This window comes from Phoxinus phoxinus (genome assembly GCF_949152265.1).
Source record: "Phoxinus phoxinus genome assembly, chromosome: 10".
Lineage (NCBI taxonomy): Eukaryota > Metazoa > Chordata > Actinopteri > Cypriniformes > Leuciscidae > Phoxinus > Phoxinus phoxinus.
The window spans coordinates 11,668,716-11,687,750 of NC_136885.1; the positions used below are offsets into that span (position 1 = coordinate 11,668,716).

The 19,035-nt window shown below is 38.5% G+C and overlaps 2 protein-coding genes across 3 annotated transcripts in view; one reads left to right on the top strand and one right to left on the bottom strand.

Moving 5' to 3' along the window:
- Window positions 1-1,041: 1,041 nt before the first annotated feature.
- pomgnt2 (protein O-linked mannose N-acetylglucosaminyltransferase 2 (beta 1,4-)) lies at window positions 1,042-12,986 on the bottom strand. Of its 2 annotated transcripts, XR_013799256.1 has the most exons (3): window positions 12,713-12,986; window positions 3,188-5,863; window positions 1,042-2,260 (listed from the first exon to the last, which is right to left on the bottom strand). XR_013799256.1 is itself a non-coding variant. In XM_079625488.1 (2 exons), exon 2 carries the CDS (start codon window positions 5,823-5,825, stop codon window positions 4,077-4,079), a length of 1,749 nt encoding a protein of 582 aa, XP_079481614.1. In that variant the 5' UTR covers window positions 5,826-5,863; window positions 11,079-11,204; the 3' UTR covers window positions 2,979-4,076. The 2 variants fall into 2 exon arrangements, 1 of the variants encoding a protein (XP_079481614.1); XM_079625488.1 differs by lacking the exons at window positions 1,042-2,260; window positions 12,713-12,986 and adding an exon at window positions 11,079-11,204 and having other exon boundaries at window positions 2,979-5,863.
- A 4,397-nt stretch (window positions 12,987-17,383) lies between these two features.
- The window catches only part of snrka (SNF related kinase a), a 51,855-nt gene continuing 50,203 nt past the window's right edge, over window positions 17,384-19,035 (top strand). Inside the window, exon 1 of the mRNA XM_079625725.1 lies at window positions 17,384-17,593. The gene's annotated coding sequence lies outside the window, so the exon portion shown is untranslated. The remainder of the gene's footprint in view (window positions 17,594-19,035) is intronic.

The window sequence follows — 19,035 nt, forward strand, 5'->3', positions numbered from 1 at the left end:
CTCTTGCACAGCGCGTACTGTCGTTCAAACTAAAGATTGCCGTTGTGCCGCAGCTGTGCTCATGGCGGACAAACAACCAAAACTGCCAATTTCTCGAGTGGCACCTGCTCATACAACAAAGACGGGTAAACGGAAAAAGATCAATGACGATAGACAAGCGAAAAAGAAAGAATTAGACAAAGCCGAAATAAAACTAAGGTAAACATCGGAGCGGCTTTTCAGAGGTAGAGGTAGCTAACGCTACGTGTCCTGAAAGGATTAAAAACCGATGCGTGGTTAGCCACAGTTCTGCTTGACAAGTAAGTATCCCTGTTTGATTTGTTTCATTTTATAAGAACTACACGCTGTGGGATGAATTTCTCGTCGGAGCCCATTGACTCGATGTCAATACTCTAGCCGCATAACATACAGATAAAATGTCACGCACTGTGCAAAGCAACATTTGAAACCTGCTTATTCACTGGCTTGTCATGTTGCTGAAATAATGTACTAGCAAACCTTATCTAGCATTACATATCGCTAGAATAATTACGTACATACTGTAACTGTAGTTACTGTTATATTTTCTTACTAGCTATTTATAACTTATAGAAAGAGTGCAACGTTATAAAGTTACATTACATGTATTGCAAAATACATAATGATTTGAGGACCAAGTTTGTAGTCAAAGTATGGGCAGGCCATAGTCAATGTAAAGCATATTGTTGATGTTTCGTCCCTACGAGTGAATGTGCATAACTGTTTATCCGCCGCCATCAGTGGCCCTGCTTAGTAAGTGCTTACTAGTCTGCGCGTTCACGGAGGAGCTGTGGGGGGAGGGCTGTAGCGCAGCAGAGAGCAAGGGGGAGTGAGTAAGTTGTGCTTGTTCAAATTTTCAGGCTAAGTCATCGTTTTCTAAACACTCCCTACTGCAGCTTTAAAGGTTATGTTTACAAAAGTCATAAGATATTGATTTGAAAGACAATAAATTCATCAACATTAAATAATTATAATAATGATAAAGGATACAGACATGTTAAATAACAAGACATCACAAAGGGATCTGAGAAATTGTCCATTTAATAAAACTGACAAAAAAAAATATGCATGGCATTCCAGTGGCACAGAATGGTAAATCTCATGAACTGGCACAGGGAACGAGACAGTTTACAGGACCCAAGCCTGCAATCCTAATATATATATATATATATGTTTCTATGTAAAAAAATAAATAAAACACACACACACACACACACAAAAAAAAAATCTAATGATTGAAATGAAAGAATGTGAAATCTGGGAAGTTTCCAATCAGTGGAGGCAAGATGGTTAAAGATTTACATGCTAGGTTGCTTTTCTCTGAATATATGCAAAGGACATTTGTGCTATTTTGTATAACAAACAGAATTCATTTATTATCCTCGTACTTGAATAAAATTACCATCAAAACACAGTTATGCTAATAAACTGCATGGCTCAGGTTTGCCATTTCCGAATTTCAATTAGAAATGTTCTTGGTTTAATCTGTTCCAGCATCATTTAAATCCATTTCCATGTGATGCAGAATGTCCTCAGAGCGAAGGACAGAATAAAAAATACTGATGCCTTGACAGGCCATTCAGAACAACACCGATAAAGAACGCTTGTGGTTGGTTGTTGAATTTCACATGTTCCATTCATTGATCACAGCAGTGGAAAAAAATACAAAAATAAACAGTGCAACCTTTAACAAATCTGGGCCATAGTATGTATAGCTTTCCAGAGTCTTCTTCAATAAATAATTGGCAGAGATAAAGGAACATGTTTCCATCTTCTCAATAATCCAGAGGCCAGCACAACACATCTCAACTTTACAGAAATGCAGATGAGACATATGAAGATGAGCAACATCATCTAAAAAAAAACAAGAGAAACTGGCATTGTCTTTCTCCAAAGCAGATATAAATGCTGTTTTACACTCATTTGTTGAATGACAGGACATATGAAACCGATCTAAACAGTTGTTTCTTTACATATCATATGAATATTAATCTTCAGATCTTTAATATTGCATGTAAGGCTTATGCAGTCATAAAAGTTTTGAAGTACTTTTACTCCTTAGTGGACATTTAGCAAATGCTTTTAGCCAGTTACTTGGTACTCTCAGTAACTCTGGAATGAATGGGCCTTTCCAAGATTTGAACCAAATGTATTTGTGCTACTAGCCCACTATGCTGCTACTACCAAATATACTACCCCTCCTAACATAGAGGTTCCAAATGACTTAACATAGAGGTAATTACTAGGGCTGTAACGATACAGCAAACCCACGATTCGGTTCGTATCCCGATTTCTGACCCACGATTCGATACAAACCGCGATTCTTGCGAGGAGGGAGGATTTTAAAAGCCAAATAAATAAATAAATAAATAGCTAAAGCTATAACTCTGTTTTCTTGTAACAAAATAATTTTTGAAAAACAAACAGAACTATACTCCATTGTGGAGATGATTCGAGCATGTTAAAAATTCTTCTGAGGTAACCGAGGCTTACTGTCTGTGCTGTAAACCACAAATAATATATTGCCTATTCCGCATGACCCGCATCTCAAGCGCAGGAATAACGCTTGCCACAAAGTGAACGCGCCTATATAGAGAAATGCACACTTCCTACGAATTAGCCTAAGCAGCCATTTCTTTATGTTTTGAATTAACGTTAAATCAAGTAAAAGTATTTCAAGCTTTCTATATAGGCTTAGTTTCGATTCGTTTATGAGGTGAGTTCCAGTTCACGCGCGCGCCGGTGCCACACACACACACACACACACACACATACAAGCAAACACCGCGCGCTTTGCTCACTTGCTCTGGTGTTTGCTTGTGTGTGTGTGTGTGTGTGTGTGTGTGTGTGTGTGTGTGTGTGTGTGTGTGTGTGTGTGTGTGTGTGTGTGTGCTCGCGCGCGCGTGTGTGCGTGTGGGGGAGAGGTGCGATTTTTTTAATAATCAAATGATACCCAGCGATCTTCGAATATTATTTTTGCTTGAAATTCCCATACCTAATATGTAAAAGACCCCGTCACAGCCCTAGGATCTATTCTGGACGAGAAAGATAAGTCTGGGAAGGGGTGTGTCGATCGCGATCTGCCTTCTCACACCGCGACACAGGTTCGTGGATCTGAGTGTCGCGATTTCGGTTTAATATCGTAAATCGTTACAGCCCTAGTAATTACTGACATGCCATCATACAAAGAATAGACTTTTTTGGATTTCAGGACTCTATCTCAAACTATTTCACCCCAATCATCAGGTACTGAAGTCTTTTGTCGGTGATGTGATTCTATAAACCTTACAAACATGAGCGGAATTTGATATATCTCACTGGCAAACAAATTCAATATTTCCTACTGAACAGGAAGGCTAAATAATAATCCGTGATTATGGCTGGTTGAAATAAAAAGAGAACATCAACACTGCAGAAAAACTAATTAACCCAAGCTAGAAAAGAGTAACTTATTTTTTTAAATAGTACAATGTATAGTACAACGTTTACTCTAAATTGTTCTTGTATTTTCTTGCAGTTACTTCATACAATATTTTTAAACCCCCCAAAACGCTCCACTATAACTAAAAGCGATGACAAATACAATGCAAAACATTGGGCAAGAGGGGGCACACTCACAAAGTCACATAAAATTCAGATCAGTTCACTTAAGCCACAGAAATGTGTGCGGCATTTCAGTTAACAAAAGCAGGTGTCAGACAAAACCAGTGTCTTGAACTTATAAATATGAATTTAAATTACATAATACATATCTGATAAATAAATTCACTGAGAACTTTGCTTGGATGGTGATACGAAATCTAAAAGGACTTGCCAGTTCTGTGAACTGGATTCCCTTTCTAACCTTAATTGCAGCCAGGGCTTTCATTCTCCGTCAGTTCATGACACTCCATAAGGACCGCGAAGAACAGTCAAGTCACAATGAATGACTACCAAGGTCGAAAACAATTCACCCGTGTCACACCGTTTAATTTTCAGGATAGCTGCTGAGAATTAATCTTCAAATTAATTCTTCACTAGCTGACAGTGACAGTGTTACGTTTAAACTGATTGCTGAATCAAGTTTTACATATAAGAACATCTGCAAACGGGCCCAAGAGGTTCTTGTTAAAGATACAGCGCACCCATACTAAATATGTGGTAAAGGGTTTGATGTTCTCTGAGAATGTGTAGTTCTGATGGGGCAGAATGTAAGGCATATACGTGTTCTCTCCCTGCTCCTGGATCCACACCTCATATTTCACCTCTTTAACCTTCAAGTACTTCAGGTTCCAAGGGATCTGCCATGACACTGAGAGCTTTGCTTCATTGGTGGCCTGTACTGACGTCTGACACTTAGGCTCTCTGACTCGACCAGGATGTACAGTGCTAGCCACCTTAACCTTTTTGAGATTAGGCTTTTTTAGAACTTCTCTGAGTACGTCCAGAAAAGAGGCGATGTCCACAACAGTGTCCTGGTAAATGCGAAAAAGCCACTCTGGATTACGACAACAAAGATGTCTTGGCACATCCTTGCTGGCAAGGATACGTTCTTGTTCTTCTTTGTCCAAGTGGACGATGCCACCCTGATCCCAGGGGCGATCGGGATATGTAACAGTGTTTTTTTCCATGGTGTTTCGCCATGCGACATACTGAAGGTCCATGCCAGGTAAGGAGGCCAAGGTTTTGTAGGGAGTGTACTGCTCTGGGTTTACAGCATAAGGGTACAGTTCAACCACAGCGGCACCACGGGGCAAGAACATGGAGGTGATCATCTGGGCTCCGTGCATGCTGACCAACATAGACGCCCCACTAATTATTTGGATGATGCTATCAAACGACTGCTCCTCCAAAGACACAGTGACAGTCCTCATTTGAAACTCTTGGGCTAAAGCAAGAAGAAGTTCCGCCTCATTGAGGATGAGCCTGTTAGTGGTACGTTTAAAAACTACAATGTAGTCATCGCCCTCCTCTCGCGTGATGTTAAGCCTCTCCATCAAAAATGAAGCAAACTGGCGTATCTCGTTACCCGATATCAGAATGTTGGCTTTGGGTCCTTGGGGTTGCACAAAGCCATATTGGTACCATGTTGTCATCTTTGAAAGTCCTACGTAGGACTTGGTGAAGCACATGAGTTTGCCAAAGGTCTTTAACTGCATCTTGAGTAGTGGTTGCTTACTGCTGAGCAAACGGTAGAGATCGAAGTGAGCACCTTCACCCCAACCCTCCATGAAGACAAGCCTGGCCTCGTCATCCAAGTCTGAATACTGCTGCATTGTGTAGTAGATGGGCAAAAGATCATCGTGGAAAATGTGCATGAGGTTGTCTGGGTTAAATCGGTTCAGAATTAGAGTGACATCTGGCACAAACACCGGTTTCGGCATGAACTTCAGAGCCGCTGCCGGGAGCTCAAGAAAGTTAAAGTATTGAGTGTTGTGGTCTTCTACAGAAGAGAGGTCCAGCAGGGCGGGCTGGAAACGCCGAGGGCCAAGGTTGGGCAGCATCACAGAGTCATTACTGTGGAAGAATACAAACTCCTCAGCCTCCGTGCAGTAGCAGAGGTAGTCAAAGCGGCAGATGCGATCGGTGTGCATCTTCCCAGTGCAGACCATTCTGGTGCCATGTTCTTGGAGTGCTAACAGGGCACCGTGGTAGTCGATACGCACCTGTGAGAACTCCTGTGATTGGCGTGTGAGCTGTAGCTCCTCTTCCAACTGTGATGCATGTTCAATCAGCCGAACGTATTTCCAAAGCAAGGCTGCCACCACTGACACCAGCAGGCCATTTAGCACTGCCGGCAGGTTCATCCTACACCCAATAGCGCGCATCGCAGCAGAACTCCGACCCCACACTCATGCTCTTCCACCTGCAATGATAAGAATACAATGTTTGAATCAGGAAGTTTGTGAGTAACTAACACAAATATATATTAAAACAGAGGTCTTCAACCCTGCTCCTGGAAGTTTATTCCCAACCTCCTTCAGCATGCCTGTCTGTGATTTTCAAGTGATCCTAAAGAGCTAAATTTACCTGTTTCAGGTGTTTGTCTCCAGGGGGATTGAAGACTTCTATCTTAATACATCATAAACATACAGTACAAAATAATCACATAGGATAAAAAGAGTAGGGTATCGAGAGAGGGAAGGGTACCAAATATTGTGAACTCAAGGGTTATATAAGACTCTTTCAAGTTAGGAGTCGGACTAATATATAATATATTGTTTTCCATTGTGAATACATTGTGTATGTGTTTATATATCTCAAGCCTGCAAATCTGACTGGCAAAAATCAGATTTCTACAGCAGGAAGTTTGTATTGCTTTTCTCATTTTAAGTTAAAGTTGTCATTCTTGTGACTTTCACCATTGTATATGCCTGCATTCCCTCTCAGTACTAAGCTTTTATAAAAGAAAAAAAGAAAAGAAAAACCTTCCCATAAACTAATCCTTTGAGCTGCTGGCATTCTAGGGTAGACAGCAGTGCCATGGAGACCACAGAGTGGCTAAAGATGCCCACCTGCATCCACACATTCACAGAATTTGGCACTAAAATTCAATGTGCATGTTCTCAGTGTACCATGTTTGCAACAGCCTACAGGTTAATGCTTTAACTGTGCCTGCTAGACTGTTTTTAGAAGGAGATAAGAAAACATCTTCGAAAAGACAAAGAACCCGTTTCAGTAACCTAAAATAATGACAGCTCTTCCTATTGTTCACAACGAGTGCATCAAATTGAGGGAGACTACATTCTAGCTATGTTAAAAGCTTTATCGGTACTAAAAATTAGGAGGAGGCACGCAGAGCTTCTTGCTGTCACATCTCGTGGATGAAAAATGCTAATTTTCAGGATGTGAAGGACAATCTTGCTTGTTTGTTTTCATCCACAGTATTTCATGTTTTGAGAATTAAGCGGTATTAACGTTCAATCCACAAGGATACAAACAGCAGGAATGGCAGTGTCGCCATTTATGCATTTAATTCCCTTCACTGCATAGACAACCCAGAGGGAAACATAAAAAGGCTTTGCCAACTAGCAAATGCCTGCAAAATGTCAGCTATGTATTGAAACTACTGAGCAAACCCTTAGTGGCACCATATCAGCTCACATAAGACTGAAATGTCTTTGATGTCTGCTTGAAAATTAGGCATAAACTGAAGAATTAATGGTTATAAACCCCATATTGCTTGGGCTCCCCAGGGCGTATTGCCTCAAAATTTCACATGATCTCCTAAAAAGAGCAACAATAAGCTTTTTACTAATTAATAATTTTCATAATAATACTACTTTATAATCATTCATTCTTGCTATATTAACAAATAAAAGAGAACTGCAAAAACCACAAATAATTTAAGACGTACCTAAATATGGCTTATACAAGAGATGATAATCACATCAACATTGCACTTCATCTCATACATTATTTTTCTTGGAAAAAAAATAATCAAATTAGCAAGGAGGGGTGTAAAAAATTAAGTTTTTTAATAAAGTAAGAACTGTCATGAGTCCATTTCTAATCGAGTCTATTTTGGTTTCAGGTAACATCTACATCCGTTTCAGTGTTCAGTCTTTCTCTCTCCTGGGACTTAACACCCACAACGCTGTTACGCCTACACCATTCTGCCAGTGATTATTTCAAATAACTTCACTCAACTCAATGACACTGCACCATAATCACTCAAAGAAAGTATAGCCTTGATAAAACAAACCAACAAAATGATTTTCAGTAAGAATATGCAGCACTCTCACAAAAAAAAAAAAGCCTGTTAGCAAAATATACTAACATGCTGCTCATTCTACAATTTCAATTTCTTCAGTCCTGTAAGTACACCGTGCACAACATGCTAATTTTCTGTGTGCATGGAATACCCAGCTGACCTATTACATGTTTATAGAACACAAGAATACAAGAATTCTGCATGGAATACTGTAAAGCAATATGTTTGACTTTGTTTCCAATTTCCAGTCTGACAAAAGAACGAGAAATAAAATCGGCAATGATTTTTAATAACTATTTGACCAGAGTAACAAATATTTAAGACATTTTTCACAAAATGTAATTATAAATAACCATATTTATTTCTCAGAATCATAACTGGATGGGATGTGTGGTCATGGGGCAGAAATGCAGCATAGTAGTATGCTAAACAGTTACCAATATTTTCTTATTATATATATTTTTGAATATAGTCTGAAAAAATATATACCAAAGTAATGTGTTAATATGAAGTTATATAACATGAATTGTCCATGTAGATTTTTGTTTTATTTTGAATTCTGCATTGTATTGTGTTTTATTTAGGGGTAAATTAAAATGTCCTGGCAAAAAAAATACCGGTACCTTTTAGTGTTGGGCGATATGCTCCAAAGTAACATCTTTGTGCCATGATACGCCATGATATAATATTATATAATAATTTGTTACATTTATATAGTGCTTCACATATGGAAGGGGGAATCTCCTCAACCACCACCAATGTGCAGCATCCACCTGGATGATGCGACGGCAGCCATATTGCGCCATAACGCCCATCACACACCAGCTTATTGGTGGAGAGGAGACAGTAAGAGGCCATGATGGACAGAGGCCAACGGGCAAATTTGGCCAGGATGCCGGGGTTACACCCTTACTCTTTTTCGAAGGACATCCTGGGATTTTTAATGACCACAGAGAGTCAGGACCTCGGTTTAACTTCTCATTCGAAGGACGGTGCTCTTTGACAGTATAGTGTCCCCATCACTACACTGGGGCGTTAGGACCCACACAGACCACAGGGTGAGCGCCCCCTGCTGGCCTCACTAACACATCTTCCAGCAGCAGAAGCAGCACCTCTTCTAGCTCTCTAACACCCTTCCTAAAACGCATTAAACTTTCGTTTACAAAGACGTGAAACTCACCGAGTGGTCAGGGGTGTTCACTGATATGCTCACACAAAAATCGCTGCAAAAGATGCTTTCCAACAGGTTTTATCGTAGTTTTTGTAATACCGTACCTCACAGCACATCCAAAACAAGTCAATGGAGTTGGACAAAAACTACGATAAAACCTGTTGGAAAGCATCTTTTGCAGCGATTTTTGTGTGAGCATATCAGTGAACACCCCTGACCCCTCGGTGAGGGGGGGGGGGGGGGGGGGGGGTATTACCACAGAAACCGAAAATTCTCGGGCCAGCAGCATGTGTCCAAATTTCAATCTTAACCGTTCTATTTCATCAGAAACGATCTGAAAACAGGGCTTTAAGTGTAAAATACCCAACTTGTCCTTTAATATCTCACCCATGTCGTTCTAAACCCGTAGACTTTTGTTTATTTTGGAACAAAAATGTAGATATTTATTATTGAAATAAATAATATTTCAATAGAGAGCTTTCTGTCCCTCCATAGACAGTTACACCACTACAACCCTGACGCTTACATGACGTTGTGATCGATATGAATCTAGAATAAAACTCATCGATATGAATATAGTGAAAAATATTAGAAGAATCAATATTTCTTAAGTATTTTTAAGCCAGTGTTTGAAGCTGCTTTTAAGTTTCAGCAATGACTGATTATTGTGCAGTGGTTTTGGACCTATAAAAGACTGTTATTATATCATTTTTGTATGTACCGCCAGAGAGCTCTAATTTAGGCATTGATAGTGTTGCCAAAGAAACGCATAATTCCCGGTCTGAGGACGTGAACAGCTTTGAGTAGAACATCACGTGTATTCATCTCGAAATTGCGGTAATTACGATATGGTGTGAACACAGCTATAATAATAATAATAATAATCTTGATATCGTCAAAGGCATCAGCCACTGGTGTCTCTGAGTCTGACTCTATCGGCACAACCCCAGTACCTTTTCTGTTTTACTATGGATTATAATTATTACTCTGTATACATTTAACTCTGCAAAGTGGTTGATGCTTGTATTAGCATCTAGCTGAGCACGAGGTTGTGGATCTGATCTTAAGATTACATGCAAGCCCATGTGTTTCACATGCTCGACTGCTTGGCTATCATTCAGATCTGGCATATGTTTGGTGATGCTATGAGCAAAACTGACACACACACACAAAAAAATCCCAGACGGAGGATGTTGAAACTGCTTGAATGTAAAGCACTGTGATATGGATCAGATTATAGGAGGTTCATTCACTGCTACAATGAAAAAATCTAAGCTAAATCCAGACCATTGACGCATATTAACACGGCAGAGCTCTTATCATGGGGGAAAGAGGGTTTAAAACTGACTTGCTTGGTGAAGCGATATGCAAACACATTAAAAGAGACACGAGTAATATGCTAAAGAGCATAAAGACTTTGGGAGCGCATGGCACTGAGGAGCTGTCCAGATCTAAATCCCTCAGCAAGAGCAGGCAGACCTCACGTCCTTGAAAAGATGTCCTTTCCATGCATATGAAGAAAGGAAGCAGGGGGTCACATCATGCAAGAGAGGGTTTTTTTTTTTCCAGAGTAGCCGGGTCCACGCGTTTATGACTGCGTGAGAGAGAATGGGATTATGGGCCTGGCTGACAGGGCTTGCCCAGCTCCCTTGTGTACAGCTGGGCTGTTTGCTATGTGGATGATAAGCACCACAATGATGGGGGAAGGCAGCCTAGTGCTTCTAATGCATTTTAATAAGGCTCCTGGAAAGACACGGCTCTCAGTCTTTCAGTGGCTTTCTTCCCTTCAGGATAGCCAAGGAGATTCCCTACTCGGCTCCCTGCCCATGACAGAAAACGCTCGGGTTAAAGAGACACAATCATTATGCCTCTTCATATCTCCTGCTATTTTTTTTTTAATTACCTTGTGACCAGGATGTTTGGTCATTTGTGCTAATTTCTGTGACAATTTTGAATTTTGCTGATGTACTTCAGACGGACTTTGACTTTCCAGCATTTTGCGCCATAAGCGTTTTGAGTTCAACAATTTCATACGATGCACTTCTCTTTTTGAACCAAACAAATTTAAATACACTACCCAAATAATTTTTAAAATGCCTAACTCTTGTAGTACAACGTTGTATTTGTCTTTTATCTTCGATAAATTAGCATAGGGTGGTGATGAAGCAGGTTCCAGAATTCACCTATTGTTATTACCCTTAATAAGCTGCATGCTGATTCATATAGTAAGCACTGGAAAAGGCAAACGTCTTCAGCGTCCCTCTGTTCCTCAGGGACATATGAAGAATGGGTCTGAAAGAGCTTTTCAGAGGGGGTTACAGGAAACAGTGTCACTCTGCCTCCTGGGAGAAGGACTCTACGTAACACTGCAGAGCTGGGTTGAGGACAGCTAAATGACAAAACACTGGAGCTGGAAAAAGACAGGGTGCAAATCAAAAAGAAGAAATATACATAAGAATTGAGTTTGCTTATGGAAATTGAGGCTATAGCGTTTTCGAGATTAGGGAACGATCTGAATCGAAAGATTATTTTGCTGATGCTTTTGATTATAACATCAACCCCTAAATGTTGCGGCTGTTGGATTCAATGCAGTCAATATTCGCTATCAATTTTAATTTGAAATGCATCTTTCTTTACCGACAGTGTTTTAGGGAGATAAAAAAAAAGCATGAAATAGACTTCTATGTTTTCCTGTCTGTTGCCTTGTACACAGTGTCACAGTTCAGCACAAGATAGTCACTAGTGAAGGGCTTGGGATTGTGCATGTTCTTGAGGTACCATCTTTAATTTTACTACTTGTCTTTTTTACCCAGCTCCCATCATGGGGTCCTGCGTCAACCTAGCAACTGCCATTGAGATGAATGGGAATGTTAACTAATAGCTAACGTCATGTATTATAGACCTGTCAACCAAAAAAAATAAGGTCCATTTGAAGACAGATAAAGACAAGTCAAACAAAATTTGGCTTCAGATTTTTCATTTAACAAGGAGGAACCCCTGTCTCTGTCTGCACCAATATCCTGGTTAGACATTAGATTTAGGATGTCTCAGAGGATTCAGGCAGGGCTACATAGTTTCGAGAGTGACATCTAGCAGGCATCCTATCCTTGACGAAAATTTAAGTTGATCCAATGTAACAGTCAGCAAGAAAGCAAGTACATCAGGACAAATGCTTTTGAAAAGGTTGGCTTATATATGTTAAATGCTTATAGCAGCATCACATCTGGTGCGGTCCTTCCAGTTGTGCCCTTTGGATCCTGTTTTATTTCTATTCTAATATTACCCTGTGCTTTTAAAAGGTCACTCTTTGAAGTTTTCCAGCAACACTAACATGAATCATCAGGCCAAAATAATTAGTATCAAGCAGATCTGACTCATTTGAGTACAAGTCATTCATAATTGCAATATAAGCACTCTTAAAATATTAAATAAAATGGGGTATGCTCTCTCTCCCTCTGTATATATGTATATGTATGTATATTTATATATATATATATATATATATATATATATATATATATATATATATATATATATACACACACACACACACACACACACATCCTGTGAAACACAACAGGTAGCAGTTTAATTACAGCTATTGATCTTATGCGATGATTTATATAGATCTATATATCATATTTGAGTCTAGAAATTATTCGTGAGTTGGAAATATCTAGAATAGAAATTGTGTTGGTGATCGATCGGTAATCGAGAAGCATCATCTACCTTTTCATGACGACAGCTAGTGGAAAAAAAACTTTTTTGCAAGAAGTTTGCCAAAACAGACAGACAATAATACATAAACCATATGGAAAAGCATATCATACCTGTGGGAAAGGTGAGCCAGGACGAAGTGATGTGAATTCACTGCGGATACACTGTTTCAACAGCAGCTCCAGCAAACCAGCGCCAATGATCATTTACAACTTTACAACGGACAAACGCAGCATTTTCGGGGTAATTGTGTTAAATACATGATGTGTTCATTCACCACAGCGATTAACTGACGGCTTATCGGCAATTGTATCGCTACGTTGCACAAAATCGACTCTGTCGCGCGTATTCTGCGAGCATTAACCAGCTGCTGGAGAAGTCTCCACCCACAGCGATGACCGAGCTCAGACGAGAAAACCTCGCGAGATCTTATCGCCTCTAATCAGTCTGACGTTTGTATTCCTGTGTTATCGCGAGAGCATCGCAGCACAATCCCATATGGGAGAGCACAATGAAAGTAGGCTACATTTTAATATTAAAATGAATCTCCTTGTTAATTTAATTCATTTTAAATAGTGTTTGTTAAATATTAAATGGTAAATTGAAAAAAAAGAAAAAAAAATCGGTAGGCTATAACTCACTGTCTCCACATATTTAATTGTAGGTTAGCTGTATACTAAATTATTTATTTACTAGTCAACTAACTTAAGAATAGATTACCTTATGGCATACTTAGACAATTCTGATTCACTTAAACTTTAAACTAGACATTCAACTCGTTTATTTACTTGAGTAACTGAGGTGACTTTGGAGATAAATCTTTGGAAGGTGTTTGAATATTAGCTATAGTCTATGGGGATTGAGTGAATACTATTAAATAGACTCTTGTGTGTGACTGTAGTTTGCTAAAGTTAATTTGAATAAACCAGCTAAAAGTATAAGCTAATATCCATAGACTTCATAATGCCACAGGGATTATGGTTGGTATGACCTGAACATGCTACAGGCCTTTTTTTTTATTTTTTACTGACTTACAATTTTTCTAACTGATAAATAATCCATGCCATCATTTAAGAGTCTCGTGTTTTGAAAACAATTGTCTTTTAAAGGTGATCTCAGTGATTGTGTCAGTTCTTGTTTATTCTAAGCGGTAATACGGCGCCCTCTAGAGCCAATTTTAGGTACAACAACAGTTTAATAAATGTGTTCATGGAAGAATAGCAAACTAGTAAAATTGTAAATTTGAATCATTAAAGTGATCGGTGCCTATGTGTCTCATAATATGCTTAATTATGGTAATTTATGCTGTGGTAAATCGTTAATGCAGAGCTCTTATAGTAGCACTATTGACCAGTAGATGGCAGACGATAGCTTTAAAAAGCCATTGTGCTTTTCAGCTCCTTTCTTGCTAGTGAAAATAAATGCTGAATTTAATATTCAGTGTTGAGGCAGTGTGTAGTGTTGTACAACGAACCTTCTTTTCAAGAAACGAATGGTAATTTCATTGCTCGTGCTCTTGCAGTCATGTGTATTTGACCTGCATCTCTCTGCAGCTTTATATCATCTTTTATAAGAGCCATTGCAAATCCGTGTCCCCTGGGTCAAGAACCAGACTATATGGCTTCTGCAAATATAATCAGTAGCCTAACTAACTCTATCAAATGTGGCACATTGCTGCTGGCTGTTGCAATGACATGTTTATTATAGCTAGTATGTATTATTTATAACAATAATGATTCCACATGTACCTGTTTACTTGTATGGATGTGTTCCTTACGCTGAAATAAGATGTTGTCTCAAATAGGGCTATTATAACACAATTTCATTATGTGAAAGCAGGTGGTGCATATAGGCCTAGAAACACATATAAAAACTGAAAAATCCATTTAACCCTGTATGCATTTGGCCGCAATTTAAGGCATGGTTGCATGATGTTTAGAAAGCATGACAAAAATATGCCGTGAACAATTAACTTTTTTAAATGGCCCATACAAAATAGTGTCGCTTTAAGAATACTAATTTAAATGTAAAAAATGCAAAACCCTCCACAATATAAACGCTCATGACAAGAATGAGATTGTTTTAGTATTAGAACTACATTTAAAACCTAGAAAAGACAACACGTTTCAAACGAATTTACTATTATTTCCGCACGGTTAAAGTTACCTCTGATTGGTCAATTATGTCACGTGACATGAACCCGACCCTGATCTCTTATAACAAGTCTTGTTAATAAATGTAGCTATTTGCTAATTGAATTGACGAATAATGTGTTTACTCGATATTCTTCCGTGAAGTGAACACGTGCGGATGTAGGCATTTGATGTTTCAGCTTTTTTATTTCATGAAAGTGCAGAAGGACTGATGCTGGTGAAGAAAGTCTTATTGGACTGGAGGAACGTGATAGAATGATAACAAGATTTTCATCAGAAATTCTAGTCACACTTTATATTAGGTGGCATTGACTAACATTAAATACTACCACAAGACCATGCATTTATGTGTTTACTGTGTTACATGGACAATTCCCACATTTATTGATATAGCTTGTTTCCGCCACACGAATAAACAAAAAAATAAAGGTAGCTAATTGCGACTTTTTATGTCACAATTTTATTGTGACAATTTTATGTCCCCCCCCCAGCCCCCCCCCCCCCCCCCCCTCGCAATTGTGTTAAATACGTAGGCCTATCTCTCAATAGACTTTATAATTCAGAATTGCGGGATGTAAACTTGCAGTTGGAAAAAAGTCATAATTGTGACATGATTGAGGAAAAAGGGTCACAATTGTGACGCAATTATCTTATTTATAGTATAATATAAATTATTTATTATTATTATTTAGCCTATATTATAAGGTATTATTTTGTTTAGGAGTAATAGGTTAGAGTTGGGTTAGGGTTACAGTATTATATTATACAACACATGTTAATTATATGCAAGTATTTTAGCTAAGTGTAATTACATATAGGATATATATATTGTATAAAATGGTTATTACAGTATAGCCAAGGCCACATAAAGTGTGACCGGAATTCTAATTCATCTAATAGGCTGCATTACAACTCATATTTATTTTTAATGTCTTTGTTCTTTGCATATGCGTGAATGTGGGCTATACTTGAAAACCACATAGGAACATATGTTGCATATGTTTCCATTTATCAGGTGTCTACACGTTTCATTTACCTTCAGTAGATTCTGAACTGCTCTTTGTCTGACTGGCTTGGAAAAGTCAATGAAGCATATGAAATAAGTAATAATGGCACATTTCAATTAGTTTAGCATACAGTTAGCAACGTAATAAATTACTATTTGCATAGAACCCAACAAGTGCAATGTACACTCTCCCCGGGGACATTAGCGACAAAGCATGAACATTTTCCAAAAAAGGTTTAAATAATTTTGTGGGATTTTTTTCATGTCGGGCAGTACAACCAAATAGTTATATACTGTAGTTGTACCACCAGACATGGAAAGTGCACCAACTTACAATTGAAGTTGTACATCAACTTATAATTGAAATTAGCAGTTTTTACCATTATTTAAGAGAGATACAAACCTTTTTGATCAGTGTCCTGTCCTGATGCACTATCATGCGTACTGTTATTATCTTGTCAATTCATAATAAAAGAGCCATGTTTGCAGTTGTGCCACCCTGACTTATCTCAACAGCTTTAAAACTTATATTTATACAATTTGTTTAAATGAAAGGTTTTAAACCTAAAATTATGCCATAGTATTTTTATTTATTTTTATTAAGAAAAATAATAAAAATTTTCTTTGTCAGTTCATTTGTCCAGACAGTTGCACCACGTGACATGTTGGGTGGTTTAAGATAACATAAAATAACATGTATTATTTAAATGTACTAAAAATGAATTCAAACTAAATACGTTTTATAGAATAAAGAAATATATGTCATGAATGTATCAAATAATTTCTAAAAAAATTCAAACTAAAAAAATAATGCACTTGGACAAATACGCAGGTCATGTTATTGACCCGAGTACGTTTTTTTTTTTTTACACCAGTTGATTTGCTTCTTGTTTGCTTCAGCTTCACCAAACACAAAACAAATGTCGTCCATATTGTACAAACACATTGTACAGTCTGCGATATGCTTTTAAACCATCTCTAGGCGCACGGAGTCTGATAGTCGTCTGGGTAAGATAACGTTACTCCAGGTGAACGTTCTGAGTGAAAAAGTTGCGTCTCAAAGTCTTATTTAAAGGCCCCAATTATTCCACATAATTTGTTTTCAGTTTTTGTAAATACCAGACTAAAAGTTTGCGCCAGACTAAAAGTACGCGCTTGTTTGGGTTTCGACCATAGACTGTAAAAAAATAGATTCGATAGATCTGCGATTTAAAAACATAGACAGTTTAAAAATGGCGCCACCGGAAATGCTCCAGAGCCAGACATGCGCAGTAGCGTTCAAACGAGTTTGTTATTGTTTACGTCCTTGAAATAGTCACGATTTCTGTTCGGTTAAATATTTTTTTTCTTTTACAGAAAAGCTGTGTGAAGTGCTATTTAACTTTCCTTAAGCAATACTCAGAATTAAACATATTTATTGTAACGTTACTTGTTACACCCAATTTCAACATGATTTGGAAGATTGAATGCTCCACCAATGATGAAGGAAATAAAACCGTATGAAGTCTATGGTCTCGACACAAGCGCTTAAAGTTTCGGCCACATAGCTCCCTCTGTTGACGGTATTTTTCAGTGCAGACCGCATCAATGTGACTCATCCAATGTTTGCGTGCAGTTCCATGGTTTCAGGGCGGAGAGCGAGAAGCGCTGAGAGTCGCACTTCCACCAGCACAGCAGCCTATACACACACTGATCAGTACTAACCTCACTCTCTCACACACACACACACACACGGGGCTGGACTCACACTCAGCCGGGCTTCACCCGTCTACGGATCTACAGCCGCCGGGACATTTAGGAGTTTTAAGTGGTTTTAATGTTCGCCGGAGAGAGCGGTAAGTCAAAGCTTTGTGTGATAGTGCGTTAGAATGCTAACACGGTTAGCCGGTTAGCATCTGTTTAAGACACAATAAACCTGCGTTAAACAACATCCATAATGTGGATGTGATTTGACAGCTGCCTGCATGCTCTATGGAGGCACATGTTGTTGGATCTGCCTGGTTCCAGTTTATCTGATAATCACGGGCTGTGGTAGAAGCGTGTAGCCAGTTAGCCATTATTTATATCCTCTTCCTCTCTATGGATGTATGGAGCTCATAAGGAGCTTATGGGCCAGATCAGGCCTGACATGCATGGGCATATCAGGTCTGCTTTCACATGATGTGTCCATGATCATCACCAGACATGGATGCCTTTCTCTCTTTGCACATGTGGTTTTGCTAGTATGATGGTAGAAGAATGTTTAATGATGATGGACTTCAACAAGTCTGTTTTTTTTAAAGGATAAGCTTGGTTAATTGCATCGTATCAAGAATGGATTTGTTTTTGCATGCTTCTGATGTGAGTGTGTGGTTTGATGCTCTCAGTATTAAAGGTTGTATGTCCATTTTTCGCAAGTTGCATTTAGTCTAATAGCTTTGTGAACATAAACCGCTTTAATTTGCTTGATTTAGCAATGCTTTAAGCTTTAAAGTCTTCACTTGGAGTTTTAATTTTTCATCAGTCCTTTCATACTCAATTGCTGAGGCATGTAAGAGGTCAGAAGATCAGGTTCAGCCTAGTGTACTCTGATCGATATGTCTCCTGTCACACTGGAATGTGTAAGGTGTGGAGCACGTTCCTTCAGCCTAATGTACTGTAATCATGTTACGTAAGAAAGGTAAAACTGGGCCTGTAACTGCAGGCCATATGATTGTGTTGATATGGCAGGGTTGTCTTATAATTTGCGGTTAGAATGTGATGTAACCACTTCTTGATGCAAAACTGAGCCTTAGAACAGCTCAAGTACATGTCTTGGACCATAACTCTATAAAGCCGATACTGTATCATATTTGACATGGAAGGCCTCTAAATTATCAGCATGATCAGAACTGCTGAAAAACCTGTTTTACACAATCTACTACATGCCTTCTGCTCTGTCGTCTGATTGATAGTTATTTTTTAGTAAGTAAATAGCCTTTATAATTCTAAAAAAAATTATTGTTATGGTGCACGTGTCTTTTTAAAATAAGTAAAAGTCAGAACATTTACTGAAGTAAGCTATTTACTTAATTATACTTTTTTATATATATATCTAAACGTATAAAAATTGAACTAAGTATCAGATGTTGAACAATAAATGTTTTTATTTATATTTCTCAGGCATTATTGCATTGCATTATACACTACCGGTGTCCGGCCAAAAAAAAGTTGCTGTTTGGATTTAAATAGGCAAATGCTTAAGCCCCTGTTTCGCAGCCAGTGCTTAGATTAAGCCAGGATTAGGCCTTCGTTCAAT